The sequence below is a fragment of the Lissotriton helveticus genome, chromosome 7 (genome assembly GCF_964261635.1).
Source record: "Lissotriton helveticus chromosome 7, aLisHel1.1, whole genome shotgun sequence".
Taxonomy (NCBI): domain Eukaryota; kingdom Metazoa; phylum Chordata; class Amphibia; order Caudata; family Salamandridae; genus Lissotriton; species Lissotriton helveticus.
The window spans coordinates 3,290,441-3,311,575 of NC_136068.1; the positions used below are offsets into that span (position 1 = coordinate 3,290,441).

Sequence of the window (21,135 nt, forward strand, 5' to 3'; positions counted from 1 at the left end):
AAAAGTGGGAGCCGGACAGTGGGTTGGGGGTCTCCACTATCTAGAGAGGCCGGGGTCACAGAACGAAGGTGTCAGGGCCTTTGACGCTTCCCGCCCTGGAATGCACACCCTGCATGGAGCAGGCTTCGATCCTCGCCTGTGAGAGTGAAGGCTCTCACCTCAGGAGTAATTAACAATCAAGGGGATTGAAAGGGCGAATATTTAAAGGGGTCCAGCGTAAGGGCCCTAGAACTGCAACAACAAAAGATAGACGCTGTTCCCTGGGGAGAATGAGGGTGAAGGAGTGCGTAACCAAGCCCAACCAAACGGTAAGGCACAAAAAAAGGGGGGGAGGGGGATTCCCCTTCTGAAACTAAAACCCTCACACACCCAGCAAGCTAGGTGTCATGCTTCATCATTTGGGTTTTGCTCCTCGTCAAACTGGCGCTGCAATGTCTGACGGGCTCCCATAAAGGGGCTCTTTATCGGAGATCTTTTGTTCCTGCCAATTGGTGCATGTGGGTATGCGGGTTTTAGGGAGAGTGTAGACGTGTATGGTCTCCGGTCTCTCTCCCTCCCCCAACGTGCGGGTAGGTTCTACAGGCAAGTCCGGACTGTGGACAGGTACCTCAACTTGAGGGTATCAAGCACACAGGAGATGACCGTTGAAGCCTTCCTTGGCACCTAACACCTTGGGGTACAGTGAAGCCATCATGTAGCTGGGGTGTCGAGCCCATGTACTCAGCATGGCTTCCCCGTGCACTCGTAGTATCCAAGGGTGAACTTAGATATCACAGGGACACATCCACGCACGCAGATATGCCCACGCATGGGGTATGGTGCACCTTGCCTTAGGGCTGTAAGGCCTGCCCTAGGGGTGACTTATCTCTACCACGTGTAGTGCTGGGCAGGCATGGCAAACAGGCATGTGTGTCATGTTGACTCTTCATTTTTCTCTGCACAGAGACACGAAGGCTGAAATGACAGGCAGCATGAGCTTGGTGTGGGGCCCCTTTGGGGGGGCAAGGTTAGTGCTGCAGCCCTTAGGGACCCTCTTTAGTTCCAAGGCCCTAGGCACCAGGGGTACCACTTACTGGGGACTTACAGGGATCCTCAAGGGGTGCCAATCGTGGAACAATCGTACAGTTTAGGGAAAGAACATTGGTGCTGGGGACCTGGTTAGCAGGAACTCAGCACACTTTCAGTCAAAGTTGCACCCGATACCGGGCATAACGTGGGGGGGGAGGGGGGGGGGCGTACTGCATCAGAGTCCAATGTCCTTCAAGGCCTGAATGGATTAACGTCTCCTGAGAACAGACCTCCCTGAGCCTTTGAAGTCTTTCCGAGGTCTGGCCCCTGCTAGCAGAGCTGCAGAGCAGACACAGCCTGCCCCAGGCACCTGTCCCAGCATGCACTGCACCAGGGACAGCCTGTCCTGTCCCAGACACCTGTCCCAGCATGCACTGCACCAGGGACAGCCTGTCCTGTCCCAGACACCTGTCCCAGCATGCACTGCACCAGGTACAGCCTGTCCTGTCCCTGACACCTGTCCCAGCATGCACTGCACCAGGGACAGCCTGTCCTGTCCCTGACACCTGTCCCAGCATGCACTGCACCAGGGACAGCCTGTCCTGTCCCTGACACCTGTCCCAGCATGCACTGCACCAGGGACAGCCTGTCCTGTCCCAGACACCTGTCCCAGCATGCACTGCTCCAGGTACAGCCTGTCCTGTCCCTGACACCTGTCCCAGCATGCACTGCACCAGGTACAGCCTGTCCTGTCCCTGACACCTGTCCCAGCATGCACTGCTCCAGGTACAGCCTGTCCTGTCCCAGACACCTGTCCCAGCATGCACTGCACCAGGGACAGCCTGTCCTGTCCCAGGCACCTGTCCCAGCATGCACTGCACCAGGGACAGCCTGTCCTGTCCCTGACACCTGTCCCAGCATGCACTGCACCAGGTACAGCCTGTCCTGTCCCTGACACCTGTCCCAGCATGCACTGCACCAGGGACAGCCTGTCCTGTCCCAGACACCTGTCCCAGCATACACTGCACCAGGGACAGCCTGTCCTGTCCCTAACACCTGTCCCAGCATGCACTGCTCCAGGTACAGCCTGTCCTGTCCCAGGCACCTGTCCCAGCATGCACTGCACCAGGGACAGCCTGTCCTGTCCCTAACACCTGTCCCAGCATGCACTGCTCCAGGTACAGCCTGTCCTGTCCCAGGCACCTGTCCCAGCATGCACTGCTCCAGGTACAGCCTGTCCTGTCCCAGACACCTGTCCCAGCATGCACTGCACCAGGGACAGCCTGTCCTGTCCCTGACACCTGTCCCAGCATGCACTGCTCCAGGTACAGCCTGTCCTGTCCCAGGCACCTGTCCCAGCATGCACTGCACCAGGGACAGCCTGTCCTGTCCCTGACACCTGTCCCAGCATGCACTGCTCCAGGTACAGCCTGTCCTGTCCCAGACACCTGTCCCAGCATGCACTGCACCAGGGACAGCCTGTCCTGTCCCTGACACCTGTCCCAGCATGCACTGCACCAGGGACAGCCTGTCCTGTCCCTAACACCTGTCCCAGCATGCACTGCTCCAGGTACAGCCTGTCCTGTCCCAGGCACCTGTCCCAGCATGCACTGCACCAGGGACAGCCTGTCCTGTCCCTAACACCTGTCCCAGCATGCACTGCTCCAGGTACAGCCTGTCCTGTCCCAGGCACCTGTCCCAGCATGCACTGCTCCAGGTACAGCCTGTCCTGTCCCTGACACCTGTCCCAGAATGCACTGCTCCAGGTACAGCCTGTCCTGTCCCTGACACCTGTCCCAGCATGCACTGCACCAGGGACAGCCTGTCCTGTCCCAGACACCTGTCCCAGCATGCACTGCACCAGGGACAGCCTGTCCTGTCCCTGACACCTGTCCCAGCATGCACTGCTCCAGGTACAGCCTGTCCTGTCCCAGGCACCTGTCCCAGCATGCACTGCACCAGGGACAGCCTGTCCTGTCCCTGACACCTGTCCCAGCATGCACTGCTCCAGGTACAGCCTGTCCTGTCCCAGACACCTGTCCCAGCATGCACTGCACCAGGGACAGCCTGTCCTGTCCCTGACACCTGTCCCAGCATGCACTGCACCAGGGACAGCCTGTCCTGTCCCAGACACCTGTCCCAGCATGCACTGCACCAGGGACAGCCTGTCCTGTCCCTGACACCTGTCCCAGCATGCACTGCACCAGGGACAGCCTGTCCTGTCCCAGACACCTGTCCCAGCATGCACTGCACCAGGGACAGCCTGTCCTGTCCCAGACACCTGTCCCAGCATGCACTGCACCAGGGACAGCCTGTCCTGTCCCTGACACCTGTCGCAGCATGCACTGCTCCAGGTACAGCCTGTCCTGTCCCTGACACCTGTCCCAGCATGCACTGCTCCAGGTACAGCCTGTCCTGTCCCAGACACCTGTCCCAGCATGCACTGCACCAGGGACAGCCTGTCCTGTCCCTGACACCTGTCCCAGCATGCTATGCTCCAGGGACAGCCTGTCCTGTCCCTGACACCTGTCCCAGCATGCACTGCTCCAGGGACAGCCTGTCCTGTCCCAGACACCTGTCCCAGCATGCACTGCACCAGGGACAGCCTGTCCTGTCCCTGACACCTGTCCCAGCATGCACTGCACCAGATGTAGCGAATGTTCCCTGGGTGACCTTGGCTTCCTGGGAAAGCTGCTCTGGTTTGTTATTTTAGGCTGAGATTGTGAGTGGTCAGATGTCACAGCTTTTGGGAAATAAACATCTTTTTACATGTCATTGCCAAAGTTGTTATGTAGATAACAAGAAATAGGAAAGGCGGTGACCTGAAATGCCTCACTCTCCAGAGAGAGTGAATGTCAGAAAGTGGAGAGAGTGGAGGGAGGGAGAGAGAGGGAAGGAGGGAGACAGATGCAGTGAAAATAGAGAAAAGAATATACATATAGAGAAGGAGAGAGGGCCACAGGGAGGTGAGAAGATAGAGAAGAGAAGATAGAGAGGGAGAAAATCAAAGAAATAAAAAGAATGGAGAAGCGGGCAAGACTGCAGATACTGAAAGAGAGAGGATAGGGGAGAGAGGGAGACAGATAAAGAGAAAGAAAGAGAAGAAGAGAGAGAGAGGATAAAGAGAGAGAGAGAGAGAGAGAGAGGGAGCGTGATGTGGGATAACCAATGTTAAGTTCCTGAATCGATTCCTTCTGGGTTGAAAGTGGCTCCACTTCGTGCCAGTCTAGGTTGTGAGGGCGCCAATACTCAGTTTCAGGATCACCCTCACTAGCCTTGTTACAAGTGTGGATTCTGAAAGTTTTTCATTCTCTGATACATCGTCACCCTCAACATCATATCCTACAGACGACGACCCCCTCTCGCTCTCAGAAGAACAACTGCCTGGAGTGCGAGACGGACAAGACGGACAAGATGGAAGTGCCGATTTTTGGGAACAACACCTCCCCGTGGAGAGACCACACCCACAACCTCGACATCATCCTGGACAGCAACTCACCATGAAACGCCAGATCAACGCAGTCGCCTCCGCCTGCTTCCACACCCACCTCATGCTCTGAAAGATCTTTAAATGGATCCCTGTCAACACCAGGAAAACTGTCACTCAAGCCCTGGCCACCAGCTGGCTGGACGACGGCAACAGGCTCTGCACAGGAATCACCACCCAACTTCTGAAGAGACTCCAAACAAAACAGACTCAGCTGCCAGACTCAAGCTCAACCTCCCCAATGGACTCACATCACCCCCCACCTCAGGAACCGCTACTGACTCCCGTCCTGAAGAGATGCCAGTTCAAGATTCTGATACGTGCCTAAAAGGCCCTCCACGACCAAGGAGCAGCATACGTCAACCACCAGCTGAACTTCATCCAACCTGGTACACACCTGCGCGCTGCCTCCCTCTCCCTCGCGCACACTCCCCGCATCCGGTGGAGCTAGAGTGGAGGACGGTCCTTCTCCTACCTCGACACAGGTCCTGGAACGACCTTCACCTCCGAACAATTCTCTATCCCTAAAGTCAGAAAGGGACCCAAGACCGGGCTCTGAGACTGCTCGCAGCAAGAACCCAGCGCCTGATACCCTCTCAGGTGATTAGACACACTCTATAAATCCGAGTTGATTGATTGATTGATTGATTAAAGTCAGGGTGTGATCTGGGCCTGCAGCTTTGGAAAAACTCCACAAGTGGACACATTTTGAGATATTTTTATGTTTGCTGAACATCTAAACTTTTCAACATTTGATTTCATAAGAAATATCTGTTGGGGAGCACACCTAAGACACCCCGTGGACGAGCGGTGCTGTGGTACCCTGGCGTGATGTTAATCCAGCGCGTCTGCAGAGGCCCAGGCCTGTTCCTTCTCTCTAGTGAGGTCCAGATCTGTCCTGGACGTGGAGGGGTGCACAAAGCGTCCCTCAGTGCTCTGACAGTGAGCTCCGGGCCCTGTCGTGGATTTATGCATAGGGTGGTGGTGGCGGCAGCGCACCGTGTTTTGTGAATCCGTAGAAGTGACCAGACCTTTTTATCTTTGTCACTGAAGTGGAGGCCCACAGGCCCACTCCTGCCAAGTTCCCCTTCTGAGTGCTAATGGCCCATGTACATGTTGTGTGTGTTTATGGGCTGCATGATACTTGCATAGTGTGCACGAGTGAAACCAAAGTATTGGAGACCCCCTGGGGCCTGTTCTTGTGCACAAGATGGCGGCTGGTCGTTGTCTCAGACATTCTTGAAGCTGGAGGGAGGAGGCGTGGAGGCGTGGCCTGTGACGTGTGAGAGAGGAGTACAGGGTCCTTTATTAGTCTTCAATTAGCCCGTTCATGTGTGGCGCTGTCGATTATTCGTCCCGTAGCCATTAGATCGATCTTTGGGACAAAGACTGGAACCTCAATCTGTGTTGTTCAATGTGAAATGGCCCCTTAGGTGGGTGGGACCAGCCGCTTGTCTCCCCGGATCACCCCAGCGGGGAAAACATTGTTTACAACGCGGGGATTACATCGCGATGCTATTACATTGCGTTTTTCACAACGCAAGTCGTTACAACGACTTGCACTAGATGGCACTCTAGGACACGGAATAGTATAATTTACTATCCAACACCTTCCCTACTGTACGTAGACTGGAGTTGGAATAGTAAATTCTACTACTCCTAAGTCCAGCACCCTCCAACGCAAGTCGTTGTAACGACATGCGTTGTAAAAACCGCAATGTAATATACCGCGATGTAAATGTATGCGTTGTACCGTCATACATCCCTCCAGCGTGTCTGATGACAGACAGGGCTGGCTTTAGTGCTGGTCGCGCCCAGTGCGACAATCTTTGTTGGTGCCCCCATGACCTCCGTGCCCACGATTCATTCCCTCACTATCACCCTACAAGGATGCCCCTCGGCTCTCCATAGCCCCTCTTACATCTATTTCATTTCTTTTATAGCGCTATTCATATCATTGTAGGCTGTTGGAGCACTTTATATCACACACACATAAGACACAGACAACGAATCATAAGTGTGTAAATCAATGTACAGGAAATGTTACACGCGACAATGAGGACTACAAGGTGTAGGAGCCGCGTGTCATCCGGTCTGGGAGGCGCTATATTTCAAGCGTGCTGGGTCTGGAGAAGGACAAACTCAGGATTTATAATGTAACACAATAGTGTGGTTCGCTTTTGCTAATCAGAATGCGTTTCTGCCCATACAAACCCTTCTTACCAACGAAAGACTGGGGAAAAGAAGGTTCTAAGACTTTGCCTTTCCACTTGCATGCAGCTCCTCGATGCCAGTTCATAGCTCACTGTGCTATATTAGAAGAATTATGATTCATGAACTGCAAGTAACAAAGAGATCTCTGTGACAAAAGCAGTCACCCTCTGAGCTATCTACAGAAAGTGCAATTCTGTGACCTGCATGTGCCACATGCTTCGCAGCAGGCACTTTAACCCGCTTCTCTATTTCATGATCAGTCAAAACTGCAACCAGACAAAAATCTGATCTCTCCAACAGGGACATTATTCACCAGAGTTATCTTGACATTGTTATTACGGTCTAAAAGCTGCTGGACACACAAGGAAGTCTGTAGCAGGTGCTTTAAACCCTATAAAATATTTCAAAATGCAGCGCCCAACAAGCTCAGCGCCTGGTGAGCCGGCCCTGGCCAGGAATATCCAGCTGTGGAAACAAGCAGAGATCGCTGTTAGCATGAGCTAAAGCCATTTTGTCTGTGGCATCCATTTTAGTTAGCCACGTGTTTGCCATGTGCTTCCCCGTCTTCGCTGTTGCCTGCTTGTCTATTACGCCAGAGCCATCATCTGTATTTAGCTCCTGCAGCACTGAGCCTGAGCACTGCCCTTGAGCACTGAGCCTGAGCACTGAGCCTGAGCACTGCGCCTGAGCACTGAGCCTGAGCACTGCGCATGAGCACTGAGCCTGAGCACTGCGCCTGAGCACTGAGCCTGAGCACTGCGCCTGAGCACTGCGCATGAGCACTGCGCCTGAGCACTGCGCATGCTCAGAGAGACCTGTAGCTCCTAGACTGCACCTGTTACAGACTTAACGGTCAGGCTATTTTAACTGATGTCAGCAACTCTGTAACTCCTCCCACTCTGTTGACTAAGTGATTCTCACGTACCCTTATATGTGAACAGCTATTTGTGTGTATACTTGTACTGCCTCTTTTCGAACCTCCATGCTTACACCGCAACTAGCACAGTGTATAAGCACCATGGTTCCTCTACTCCATGTGCTACCTCATACATTGCCTGAGGGTTATGTATCGATGCAGTCCCCACTCATGAGTGTTGATAATAAAATATGTGTTTACTGTTACAGCTTCCGTGCCAATCTCTATTTCGTTGGTCTAAGGACTTGAGGACAAAGAAGGGTGAACCCCTGCACCAGTGGGCCCTTGAAAAGGCTCGCTCCCACAAATTGACGCCCTTTAGGTGGGGCTCATCGGAGACACGGCTGCCCGGCTGAGTGGTCTTGACAGAGGTTTGGAATCGCGCTAAGGATGTACGCTGCATGAAGGAAACCCTTGTCTTTGCAGACCGAAGTGCTTTTCCGATTTTCCCGATTTGACCCTCCAGGAGGTGACCGGTCCTCGACTGATATCCCTTTGGCGTTCGTCTTACAGTGACCATTAGGTCGATTCAGAGCTTGGCAGTTGGAGGCTGGAGATTTTAGCTCGGTAAGGCCGCTAAAGCGGCACTCTTGATTTTTGGCCAAAATTCTGGTTTGGTTTCGGTAATATATGTGTTGCAACATACATAGATAGGCAATGAGAAGATGTTTCTCTAACTTTTGACTCTATGAAAAGTACTGTATTTGTGATAAGTACTATTTTGTTATAATATTATTTACTGTAATATTTACGACATGCCTGTCACTAGCACGCTGCATAGGATGTGTTGCTTTCTTGGAGGTACCAAAATGGATTTAGAATGAAGTCAGCCGGCCCCCCCTGACGGAACACCACATAGGTATATGTATATTAAAAACGGTATTTCGTCCATAATGTATAGTGCACTGTGGAACAAACACACTAGAAGGGATCCTGATTTACGATGGCCAATAAATGGGTCATTTGATCTTAGAAAGATTCAGTATGTGGAACAATGTGTGTTTAAGTACAAAAGTAGACAAGATATGTTTGACTGTGTACGAATGTGGGAGAAAGAAGCGCATGAGAGAGTGAGAAAAGAGCAAGATTTAGCAGACAAAGAACAGCGCAAAAATATCTACATGAAAGCGCAGGAAATGAAAAATAAAGAAATGAAGGAAATAAAACAGAAAGAGGAGAGGGAGCGTTGTCTACAGGTAAATGGCCAATACCCTGTCCGGTGTCCTCTCTATCCTCTACTTATTAAACAACAGGACGATTAAATTTTGTGTGAGTGAAGTCATCCTCAGTGTTGCTGTGTGAATAAAGTCCTCCTCAGTGTTGCTGTGCGAGTGAAGTCCCTCAGTGCTGCTATGTGAGTGAATTTGTCTTCAGTGTTGCTGTGTGAGTGAAGTCGTCCTCAGTGTTGCTGTGTGAGTGAAGTCATCCTCAGTGTTGCTGTGTGAGTGAAGTCATCCTCAGTGTTGCTGTGTGAGTGAAGTCATCCTCAGTGTTGCTGTGTGAGTGAAGTTGTCCTCAGTGTTGCTGTGTGAGTGAAGTCGTCCTCAGTGCTGCTGTGTGAGTGAAGTCGTCCACAGTGTTGCTGTGTGAGTGAAGTCGTCCTCAGTGTTGCTGTGTGAGGTAAGTCATCCTCAGTGTTGCTATGTGAGTGAAGTCTCTCAGTGCTGCTGTGTGAGTGAAGTTGTCCTCAGTGTTGCTGTGTGAGTGAAGTCCCTAAGTGCTGCTATGTGAGTGAAGTCGTCCCCAGTGTTGCTGTGTGAGTGAAGTCCCTCTGTGTTGCTGTGTGAGTGAAGTCCCTCAGTGCTGCTGTGTGAGTGAAGTCGTCCTCAGTGTTGTTGTGTGAGTGAAGTCCCTCAGTGTTGCTGTGTGAGTGATATCCCTCAGTGTTGCTGTGTGAGTGAAATCCCTCAGTGCTGCTGTGTGAATAAAGTCCTCCTCAGTGTTGCTGTGCGAGTGAAGTCCCTCAGTGCTGCTATGTGAGTGAATTTGTCTTCAGTGTTGCTGTGTGAGTGAAGTCGTCCTCAGTGTTGCTGTGTGAGTGAAGTCGTCCTCAGTATTGCTGTGTGAGTGAATTTGTCTTCAGTGTTGCTGTGTGAGTGAAGTCCCTCAGTGTTGCTGTGTGAGTGAAGTTCTCCTCAGTGTTGCTGTGTGAGTGAAGTCGTCCTCAGTGTTGCTGTGTGAGTGAAGTCGTCCTCAGTGTTGCTGTGTGAGTGAAGTCATCCTCAGTGTTGCTGTGTGAGTGAAGTAGTTCTCAGTGTTGCTGTGTGAGTGAAGTCATCCTCAGTGTTGCTGTGTGAGTGAAGTCATCCTCAGTGTTGCTGTGTGAGTGAAGTCATCCTCAGTGTTGCTGTGTGAGTGAAGTCATCTTCAGTGTTGCTGTGTGAGTGAAGTCATCCTCAGTGTTGTTGTGTGAGTGAGTCGTCCTCAGTGTTGCTCTGTGAGTGAAGTCCCTCAGTGCTGCTGTGTGAGTGAAGTCCCTCAGTGCTGCTGTGGGAGTGAAGTCATCCTCAGTGTTGCTGTGTGAGTGAAGTCGTCCTCAGTGTTGCTGTGTGAGTGAAGTCGTCCTCAGTGTTGCTGTGTGAGTGAAGTCATCCTCAGTGTTGCTGTGTGAGTGAAGTAGTTCTCAGTGTTGCTGTGTGAGTGAAGTAGTTCTCAGTGTTGCTGTGTGAGTGAAGTCCCTCAGTGTTGCTGTGTGAGTAAAGTCGTCCTCCGTGTTGCTGTGTGAGTGAAGTCATCCTCAGTGTTGCTGTGTGAGTGACGTCCCTCAGTGCTGCTATGTGAGTGAATTCGTCTTCAGTGCTGCTATGTGAGTGAAGTCACCTCAGTGTTGCTGTTTGAGTGAAGTCATCCTCAGTGTTGCTGTGTGAGTAAAGTTCTCCTCAGTGTTGCTGTGTGAGTGAATTCATCTTCAGTGTTGCTGTTTGAGTGAAGTCCCTCAGTGCTGCTATGTGAGTGAATTCGTCTTCAGTGTTGCTGTTTGAGTGAAGTCATCCTCAGTGTTGCTGTGTGAGTAAAGTCCTCCTCAGTGTTGCTGTGTGAGTGAAGTCCCTCAGTGCTGCTGTGTGAGTGAAGTCCCTCAGTGCTGCTGTGTGAGTAAAGTCCCTCAGTGCTGCTGTGTGAGTGAAGTCCCTCAGTGTTGCTGTGGGAGTGAAGTCGTCCTCGGTGTTGCTGTGGGAGTGAAGTCATCCTCAGTGCTGCTGTGTGAGTGAAGTCCCTCAGTGTTGCTGTGTGAGTGAAGTAGTCCTCAGTGCTGCTGTGTGAGTGAAGTCATCCTCAGTGTTGCTGTGTGAGTGAAGTCATCCTCAGTGTTGCTGTGTGAGTGAAGTCATCCTCAGTGTTGCTGTGTGAGTGAAGTCATCTTCAGTGTTGCTGTGTGAGTGAAGTCATCCTCAGTGTTGCTGTGTGAGTGAAGTCGTCCTCAGTGTTGCTCTGTGAGTGAAGTCCCTCAGTGCTGCTGTGGGAGTGAAGTCATCCTCAGTGCTGCTGTGTGAGTGAAGTCCTCCTCAGTGTTGCTGTGTGAGTGAAGTAGTTCTCAGTGTTGCTGTGCGAGTGAAGTCATCCTCAGTGTTGCTGTGTGAGTGAAGTAGTTCTCAGTGTTGCTGTGTGAGTGAAGTCATCTTCAGTGTTGCTGTGTGAGTGAAGTCGTCCTCAGTGTTGCTCTGTGAGTGAAGTCCCTCAGTGCTGCTGTGTGAGTGAAGTCCCTCAGTGCTGCTGTGGGAGTGAAGTCATCCTCAGTGCTGCTGTGTGAGTGAAGTCCTCCTCAGTGTTGTTTTCAGCATGAGTCTGGAGTTCCCCTGGTTGCTCAGTGCCAGGTCCCTCACTGGCCCGGACCCCCACAAAAACACACATTTACTGAAAGAAATCTGTTTATTTGTTTTAGACAAGGGGGCTCAGAAACATGTGGACATCTCTCAAGCAGGAGGTGAATGGGGCGGTGCTGGGTGGCGCCCCCCGCTGGCAGCTGCCCGTCTCACACGTCACGCCCCCTGCCACATGTGGTAAATCTGGTCGGACAGGATGTTGGTGTAGGTCCCCACAGCGCTGCTTCCTTTATTGTACATCTCCCTGCACGGAAAGAGAGCGGAAACATTATACAGCATTACCGCACCGCAAGAAACGCAGAGCAGCATTGCCGCACCGCAAGAAACGCAGAGGCAGCATTGCCGCACCGCAAGAAACGCAGAGGCAGCACTGCCCGCAGGCGACACAGTAGAAATCACCAACACAAAAACACTTTAAAAGGTGGTGAGGTGCAGGGTACCCCATTGTTTGTCGCGCATGAAGAGCTAGGAGTGGCCTGCCTCTCAGAAGTGTTGGCATTTCACCCCCATCGCAATAGGTGAAAATCTGGAACAAGAAGGAAAATGCCCTTAGTAAGGAAGTTTTAGGGGATCGTCTCCCTCGATCAGGTGAATCGTATTTGTGTAAGAACATTTGAGACGCCTCTCCGGCCTGGGAAGGGCGGATTTATTTGATAACTCAGAGGAAATTTGTAGTAGGGATATGACCTGGGTGAAGGAGAACCTTCCTAAGAAGTGTGTGTAGGCGAGCAGAAGAGGAGCTGAGGAAGTCTAGTGTATGTCGGGGTAAACAACCTTTACAACGCAGTCATTTCATCGCACTACATTTACAATGCAGTTATTACAACGCAACATCCTTTACAACGCATGTCACTACAACGCAGTCATTACATTGCATGTCACTACAACACATACCATTACAATGCATAGTACCCATACACTATCCAACACATACCCTACTGCTGCACCCCCTGGAGTTAGAATAGTCATTTTCACCCCTACACTAGCCAATACTTACCTTAAACGCAACGTAGTGGAGTGGTGTGGCTCACTGGTTAGAGGCGGCAGACCCGTAAGCAGAGGACGGCCCGGGACCAGGGTTCGATTCCCGACGCGGCAGGGTCGTGGACCAGGGTCAGCGGGCTCGATAATTCTCGCCTCGGTGCCTACTCCAGTCAGGGACCACACTCGGCAACTCTGGGCATTAGCTTGCCTCATCTTCACAACGGCCCCCCCAGACCGCCGGGGATGCTTGGTCGCACCTTAGAGATACCCATTAGGGACCATCTCTCAGGGTGAGCCAGGACGGGTTCCCCAGCGGTCGAAGCGCGGAGATACTCCTCCGGGAGTCGATTCTAGCGCTATATAAACCCACAATTAAATTAAATTAAATTAAATTAATGGTATGCGTTGTAATGGTAGTTTCTAAAAACGCGTTGTAGTGGCATGCAATGTAATGGAGTGCGTTGTGAAGGATGTTGCGATGTAAAAACTGCATTGTAAAGGCATGCATTGTAAAGCTATGCGTTGCAACGTCATACATTCGTATGTAGGTACCATTTGTTGAAAACTGGGCCATCAATCGAACCCTGTCTTGCATGGATTAAATCTATCCATGACTGTTTTTTATTGACTAGATTTTGATTGCATCTTATCCATTTCATCCTGGCCGTCCTCGAGGGGTTACAGAGGGCACTGCGTCCACCCTGTGGCTGTGACAGAAAGTATCTAGGGGATATGATGCACTTTTTAATGTTCTGTGGTTTTTATGAGCTTCCCAGAAAGTCTTTTATCACTCCTCGTCTTTAACCCCTCCCATGCTCATGACGGAGCCGCTCCGTCATGAGCATCGGCTGAGCTGTGCTCATGATGGAGCGGTTCCGTCATGGCCCTGCCGCCGCGCCTGCGCGGCGCTGATTTCGCGCCTGCGCGGCGCGTTCTATTGAGCGGGCGGGGCCATGACGGAACCGCTCCGTCACGAGCACAGCTCAACCGCGGCTCATGACGGAGCGGCTCCGTCACGAGCATGCGAGGGCCGCTCGGCCCCCCGCACCCCTAGCGCTGCGGCGGAATTGTCGCCGCAGCGAAGGGGTTAAAAAAACAGTTTTAGTCTGGTTAGACCTGCTTTTATTTTTTTTACAACTGCTATCTAGACTTTCAGTTTTGCATGTTCTTAGCTTTTCAAGGGCTGCCCTTAGGCTTAGGTCCAGCTGTGATTAACCCTCAGGGCAACTACCTGACACTGCGGTAATAGGGATTGGGTTTTAAAAGGGTTTACAGCAACAATTTTGTATCTTTTGAGGTTGTGATGGATGTTTTTATTGCACCTGATATAGTTCCCACGATTAATTCTGTATTTTATGGTGCCCCAATAAGGTATTTTCCGCAACTTAGACTTCCCTGTTCTTGATATAGATTTTTTTAATGTGTGTTTTTGACTATTGTGTTTTTCCTTGTAAAAACCGAATAAAGTGTTATGAAAGGAAAGGTGTTGTGGTGGTTGTGGTGCATGATGGTGGGACGGTGGTGTGGGGTCATAAACACACAAAGAATCAACGGGCCCGATTCACAGAATGAACTTAATACTAAATCCTAAACTTACTACTATTTGGTATTCACAGAATGCACTTACTGCTTTCGGGATTCACAGAGTGAACTTACTACTATTGGTATTCACCGAATATATTTAAGATTACTAACTACTAAATGAATCATGCCACAAACGGAGCTCAACCTCCCCAGCCTGGTAGCCAGGACAGTAGCAGGCCACTCTGTGAGGGGGTGAGGGTAGAGCCGGTCTGTGAGGGAGGTGAGGGTGGAGCTAGGTCAGTCTGTGAGGGGAGTGAGGGTAGAGCCAGGTCAATCTGTGAGGCAGGTGAGGGTAGAGCCAGTCTGTGAGGGGGTAAGGGTAGAGCCAGTCTGTGAGGGGGGTGAGGGTAGAGCCAGTCTGTGAGGGGGGTGAGGGTAGAGCCAGTCTGTGAGGGGGTAAGGGTAGAGCCAGTCTGTGAGGGGGGTGAGGGTAGAGCCAGTCTGTGAGGGGGGTGAGGGTAGAGCCAGTCTGTGAGGGGGTAAGGGTAGAGCCAGTCTGTGAGGGGGTGAGGGTAGAGCCGGTCTGTGAGGGGGGTGAGGGCAGAGCCAGTCTGTGAGGGGGGTGAGGGTAGAGCCAGTCTGTGAGGGGGTAAGGGTAGAGCCAGTCTGTGAGGGGGTGAGGGTAGAGCCGGTCTTTGAGGGAGGTGAGTGTGGAGCTAGTCTGTGAGGGGGTGAGGGTAGAGCCAGGTCAGTCTGTGAGGGGGTGAGGGTATAGCCCGTCTGTGAGGGGGTGAGGGTAGTGCCAGTCTGGGAGGGGGGTGAGGGTAGAGCCAGTCTGTGAGGGGGTGAGGGTAGAGCCAGGTCAGTCTGTGAGGGGGTGAGGGTATAGCCCGTCTGTGAGGGGGTGAGGGTAGTGCCAGTCTGGGAGGGGGGTGAGGGTAGAGCCAGTCTGTGAGGGGGTGAGGGTAGAGCCGGTCTGTGAGGGGGGTGAGGGTAGAGCCCATCTGTGAGGGGGTGAGGGTAGTGCCAGTCTGTGAGGGGGGTGAGGGTAGAGCCGGTCTGTGAGGGGGGTGAGGGTAGAGCCCATCTGTGAGGGGGTGAGGGTAGTGCCAGTCTGGGAGGGGGGTGAGGGTAGAGCCAGTCTGTGAGGGGGTGAGGGTAGAGCCGGTCTGTGAGGGGGGTGAGGGTAGAGCCCATCTGTGAGGGGGTGAGGGTAGTGCCAGTCTGTGAGGGGGGTGAGGGTAGTGCCAGTCTGTGAGGGGGTGAGGGTAGAGCCGGTCTGTGAGGGGGGTGAGGGCAGAGCCAGTCTGTGAGGGGGTGAGGGTAGAGCCGGTCTTTGAGGGAGGTGAGTGTGGAGCTAGTCTGTGAGGGGGTGAGGGTAGAGCCAGGTCAGTCTGTGAGGGGGTGAGGGTATAGCCCGTCTGTGAGGGGGTGAGGGTAGTGCCAGTCTGGGAGGGGGTGAGGGTAGAGCCAGTCTGTGAGGGGGTGAGGGTAGAGCCGGTCTGTGAGGGGGGTGAGGGTAGAGCCCATCTGTGAGGGGGTGAGGGTAGTGCCAGTCTGTGAGGGGGGTGAGGGTAGAGCCGGTCTGTGAGGGGGGTGAGGGTAGAGCCCATATGTGAGGGGGTGAGGGTAGTGCCAGTCTGTGAGGGGGGTGAGGGTAGAGCCAGTCTGTGAGGGGGTGAGGGTAGAGCCAGGTCAGTCTGTGAGGGGGTGATGGTAGAGCCGGGGTGGTACTCACATCAGCCGCTGCTCCACGCCGACCTCTTTGACCTTGTCCAGTAGGTGCTGGGCCCAGGAGCTGATGGTCTCCTGGGAGGAGCTGAGCATCCCCTGCACCTGCTCCAGGTACCCCGCAGGCTCCTCCCTCTTCTGGAGGCGGCGCCCCTCTGCCCCTGGAAAGAGAGAGGAGGAGAGGGGGGTGAGTGACACACCGGAGGGGGGCATGGGGGGAGGGGGGAGGAGAGGGGGAGTGAGTGACACACACCGGAAGGGGGGCATGGGGGAGGGAAGGAGAGGGGGAGTGAGTGACACACACTGGAGGGGGGGCATGGGGGAGGGAGGAGGAGAGGGGGAGTGAGTGACACACACTGGAGGGGGGGCATGGGGGGAGGGAAGGAGAGGGGGAGTGAGTGACACACACCGGAGGGGGGGCATGGGGGAGGGAGGAGGAGAGGGGGAGTGAGTGGCACACACCGGAGGGGGGGCATGGGGGGAGGGAAGGAGAGGGGGAGTGAGTGACACACACTGGAGGGGGGGCATGGGGGGAGGGAAGGAGAGGGGGAGTGAGTGACACACACCGGAGGGGGGGCAGGGGAGGGAGGAGGAGAGGGGGAGTGAGTGACACACACCGGAAGGTGGGGTGCGCCCTGGGGGAGAGGAGGAGAGGGGGAGTGAGTGACACACATGGGAGGGGGGGCATGGGGGAGGGAAGGAGAAAGGAGAGGGGGAGTGAGTGACACACACCGGAGGGGGGCATGGGGGGAGGGAAGGAGAGGGGGAGTGAGTGACACACACCGGAGGGGGGGCATGGGGGGAGGGAAGGAGAGGGGGAGTGAGTGACACACACCGGAGGGGGGGCATGGGGGAGGGAGGAGGAGAGGGGGAGTGAGTGACACACACCGGAGGGGGGGCATGGGGGGAGGGAAGGAGAGGGGGAGTGAGTGACACACACCGGAGGGGGGACATGGGGGGAGGGAAGGAGAGGGGGAGTGAGTGACACACACCGGAGGGGGGGTGTGCCCTGGGGGGAGGGAGGAGGAGAGGGGGAGTGAGTGGCACTCACCGGAGGGGGGGCATGGGCGAGGGAGGAGGAGAGGGGGAGTGAGTGACACACACCGGAGGGGGGGTGCGTCCTGGGGGGAGAGGAGGAGAGGGGGAGTGAGTGACACTCACCGGAGGGGGCATGGGGGAGGGAGGAGGAGAGGGGGAGTGAGTGGCACACACCTTAGGAGGGGTGCGGGGGAGATGCCCTGAGACCACTCTCGTCAAGAGGGTCTTACGGGAGAGGGGTGTGTACTGAGAGGGAGAGAAAGAGAGTGCAGGAGGGAGTGGGAGAAAGGAGGAGAGATGCCAGGGCCGGCTTTAGCCATGCGGGTGCAAACTACCCCCCTTTAACAGTGCCCGGAGTCTCCATAACCACTCTCTCTCTCAGATACGATTAACGAGATATATAGCGCCACTCATACCAGTGTAGGGCATCATAGCACTTCACATCACACACAAGTTACACAGAAACAGTCAATCATAGGCGTGTGAATCAGTGTATATGAACCAAACCCATACATAAGACAGATGACTACAAGGTGTAGGGGTCGCACGTCACCCGTCCAGGTAGCAGATAGTTTAAAAGTGCTCGGTCTGGAGAGGCACACACGCAGAATTTAAAACGTTCCACCATGGTTGGGGTTAATGATAAGATTTGATACCTATCAAAAGGAACCCTTTTTGAAACATTAGGATAGTGAAAGACTGGGGAAGAAATCATATAACACTCTAACCTATACCTTGCACTTTGCACGCAGCTCTTTGATGACGGTTAATAACTCACGGCTCTATGTTAGGATTTAAACTTAGAAACGGCAAGTAACAAAAGGATCTCTCTGACAAAAGCAGTACCGGACCAATGTACATTAAATGGACTTTGTGATCAGCATTGTGCACGTGTTTGCAGCCGGCACGAGAGTGGAGGGAACAAAGAGGGAACGAGCGACAGTAGGAAGCCGGCTCTCCGTATGCACTAAAGTGAGGTGCACTGTGCAGACTCCAGTGAGACCCAAGGGGTGAGCAGAGGTGGAAGCAGATGAGTCTCACCCTCTCTTTGTGGTAGCGCGGGCGAGCAGTTAGGCTTATCGGAGGCTAGTGCTAAGCATCTGTTACACTCACAGGGGCAAGAAATGAGGAACACAATCAAGAATAAAGTTGAGACCATTTTATAATATTAACATTATTTTAACATATTTTTTAAGACCAAGAACATAGTTCTAAGGTAAGGTAAAAATGAATGTCTGTCCTCATGTAACACAACTGGTGCTTTGTAAAGCGCTCTGATACCCGATTTGGATCAAGTTTGCGCTATATAAAACTCTGCAAAAAAATAAAAGTATTTTCTGAGTTACAATTTTTTAAAGTTCTGAATAATATCACTTTTGTACCCACCGGTTAAAACAACGGGGAAAAAGAAGAAAAATGCATGTAAATTCAGGCAATTCTTTCATGAAGTTCACCTTCTCGTTTTTGGTCGATGTCGGGACCAGGTCCAAAGTTCCAGCAGGAGAAGTTCAGGAGCGTCCGGAATCGGCGGGGAGCAGAGTGCTGAGGTCTTGGAAGATAGTGCACAAAGACGAAGGGTGACACTTAAAAAAGCACCGCACAGGGAGACTTACAGGTACGTTCGGTGGGTCTCCGTAGAGGGGGGAGGTTCCAAGGGCCTGGGGACCATGGGAGCACAGCTGATTAGTCGGTGCTAGGGCCAGTTGGGCTTTGTGCAGAGCTGAGGTCAGCAAGGGCATTGTTCGTCTTCAGGGGCCTTGCGGTCAGGAGCAGGCAACTTGAAAACGCGATCTCAGGACAGCTGGGCCACTCAGGAAGTATATCTGTCGGGCCTTGATGTCCCTCAACAGGTGCTTGCTTCTGGTGCTCTGGGAGCCCGGAGTGGAGTCTTCTTCTTGGTTTTCCCCGTTGGGGGTGCAGTACCCTGGGTATTGGTACGCCGTGGCTTCGGTAGGTTCTGGTGCCTCCAAAATTGGTGGAGACGCAGATGTGACCATCCGTAGCCGTTCTACTTCTTCTTGCTTCAGTGCTGTGTCGACGTTGTTGGGAAGCAGCAAGTTGACAAACTGGTGCCTGCGGTGTGCAGGGGGGTGATACCTTCACTCCAAGGCAGCTTCTCTGCGATTTCTTAGTGGCTGTAGGTGCTCCGGGGTTCTTAGATTCCTTACAGCTTCAGAAAGGCCCAGAAGGCAGCAATGAAAGAGTCCTTGGAGCAGCTGGCAGGGTTTGCTGCCTTTTTCTTTGGCTGCAGGCCTTCAGTTCTCGTGCAGTGGGTTTTCTTCATCCTCATCTTTTTTATTCCAATGAATCTAGGGTTCAGGTCTCCGGGAGCCACCTAAATACTCAAAGGGCTACTTACCTTTAGAGTGTCTACACACTCTATTGACCACTTCCTGTGTGAAGAGGCCCTACCCTAACCCTGATATGAGTTTTTTTTTACCATTTCAAGATAGTGGAATTATAGGAGAGGGGCTCACCTCGCCTCCCGCACCCTGGGGGTGGTACAGGCTAAGGGAGGACCCTTCTCCTTATCTAAATAGTTTTGCTGCCTTTCCTCCTGTCGAAAGTGGAGCAGGAAAGGGGGCTTAGCGTGGAGCAGGAGAGGGGGCTGTGGTTCTGAAAATCCGGACCCTGTTGTTATCCCGATATCAAGGTCCAATACCGTGTCACAAAACATCAACATACCATGACGAATTTAGTATTGACGAACCGATAATGACTAGGACATCATCCCTATGCATTTGCGTCATGATCGGAGGTTGCCAACACCCCTAAATCATAGTTTCCGTTCCGACCCTTTAAACTCCATTTTGTAAGCAGCATCCATCTTGTGCCTTGCCCTTATGATAAGTCAATTAAAGGTCGAGCTTGATCCAAAAGGACACGTCCACCTTCCCTGACTTCCCCCTGACCTGTCCCAACTGACTCCACTGCCTTCAGCCAGACCTGTTTGGGCAGCTCCTCGCCCAGTGGCCGAATACGATAGCATCAATGCATAACATTCCACAAACCATTCACTACACACAGACCATGCTTTCTGCAAACATGCACCTGTCCACGTTCCTTGTTTATGGCCAGTTTTATGACTAGGAGGTGCCCTTCTTTATTGAGGTTTCATCGATATCTGATGGGAGTTCCGGGCCTAACTGGGTAATCTATCAACAAACTGGACATCTAAAATATGGGCTTGCTTACATGACTTCGCTCTTTGTATTATTGTAGAAATATGTGTATAGCCATATCATAAACTCAAGAATTCTTGCTCGAAGCTATTATTTTTGTATATAAGGAGAAGGCTGGTTCTGTAAAAACGAACAGTCTCCCGAGAACCTACTATCTGTGTGGTGTACTTTTGGGACACGTGTTACTTGGTAGCTACCAATAAAACTTGATCTTTGACTGCGACTAGAAGACTCAGTGTTTCTGTGGTCCGGAACAAGGGAGAACTCAGAGGTCTTCGGGTGTTATCCCCTGGCACCAACGGGTTCCTAAAAACCCGTTACCTCAGTTGGCGCCCAACTCGGGGCGATATCAAGCGGCGACGGTCCAAGCCAGATGTTCGTGAGGAGCTTCATGTGAAAATTCCAGACGACGGCCAGCCACTCCAGCGACCCTGTATGTCGACGTGGTTCCCCGCGTCCCGACGGCTACGAAGGACTGCTGTCCTGACTATCGCCTTGTTTTGGACCCAGTGATCCTTGGTAGAGCGAAATGATAGACGAGTCTTCTAGCGACGTCATCGATCTTCAAATACTTCAGTTAAGTATAAGTGGAGCGTCTCCCAGTCCTTAGTTTGTCCTTAGTTTTTGGTATCCTTGAGATACGCTTTGATTTGGTACTTGCAAGCCCCAAAGCCGAAGGACTCGTGTATTCACGAGAAGTATCGTAATAGATCATCCTTTGAAGTTTGAAGCTAGACTAGTGAGCGAAGATGCCTGGTTTTAGCAGACTTGGAAACTTGTTTTGTCTTGGTTGTAGTAAGGACTCCCGATTAGAGGATTCTTGTCCGGTTCCTCCAATTGGAACTCCAACATATGAGCTCTATGTAAAGCACGCCGTAGGTCCTATCGCATATAATGAAGCATGGATAAAATACACCCGCAAGGATGGTGTTTTAAAATGGCCCCAATATGGTAGTTTTGATCCAGAAATATTAGACAACTTAGAGGTCAAATTGTTCAAGAAGAAAGCCCGGCCGGCGATGTTTGACTCTTTTCGCTTATGGCGCAAAGAAGCCAAACAGAAAGAAATAAAATTAGCAAAAAAGAATAAAAGAGGAATGTCAATGGTACAAGCTGCCATTGCATACAGAGATAACGAGGAAGAGCAGGAAAGCGAACAAACACTTAGGAGAAAGAAACTAGCAGTAGATAAATGTTACCCGATGCTACCAAATAAGGGACAAGGTCAAG

At 52.4% G+C, this 21,135-nt stretch overlaps 1 protein-coding gene across 1 annotated transcript in view; it reads right to left on the bottom strand.

The window, feature by feature from the left end:
* Positions 1–11,473: 11,473 nt before the first annotated feature.
* The window catches only part of APOC2 (apolipoprotein C2), a 32,011-nt gene continuing 22,349 nt past the window's right edge, over positions 11,474–21,135 (bottom strand). The window contains exons 3-4 of the mRNA XM_078651264.1: positions 15,693–15,846; positions 11,474–11,690 (exon numbers count right to left, since the gene is read on the bottom strand). Coding sequence (XP_078507390.1) covers positions 11,603–11,690; positions 15,693–15,846 — 242 coding nt within the window. The 3' untranslated portion in view covers positions 11,474–11,602. The remainder of the gene's footprint in view (positions 11,691–15,692; positions 15,847–21,135) is intronic.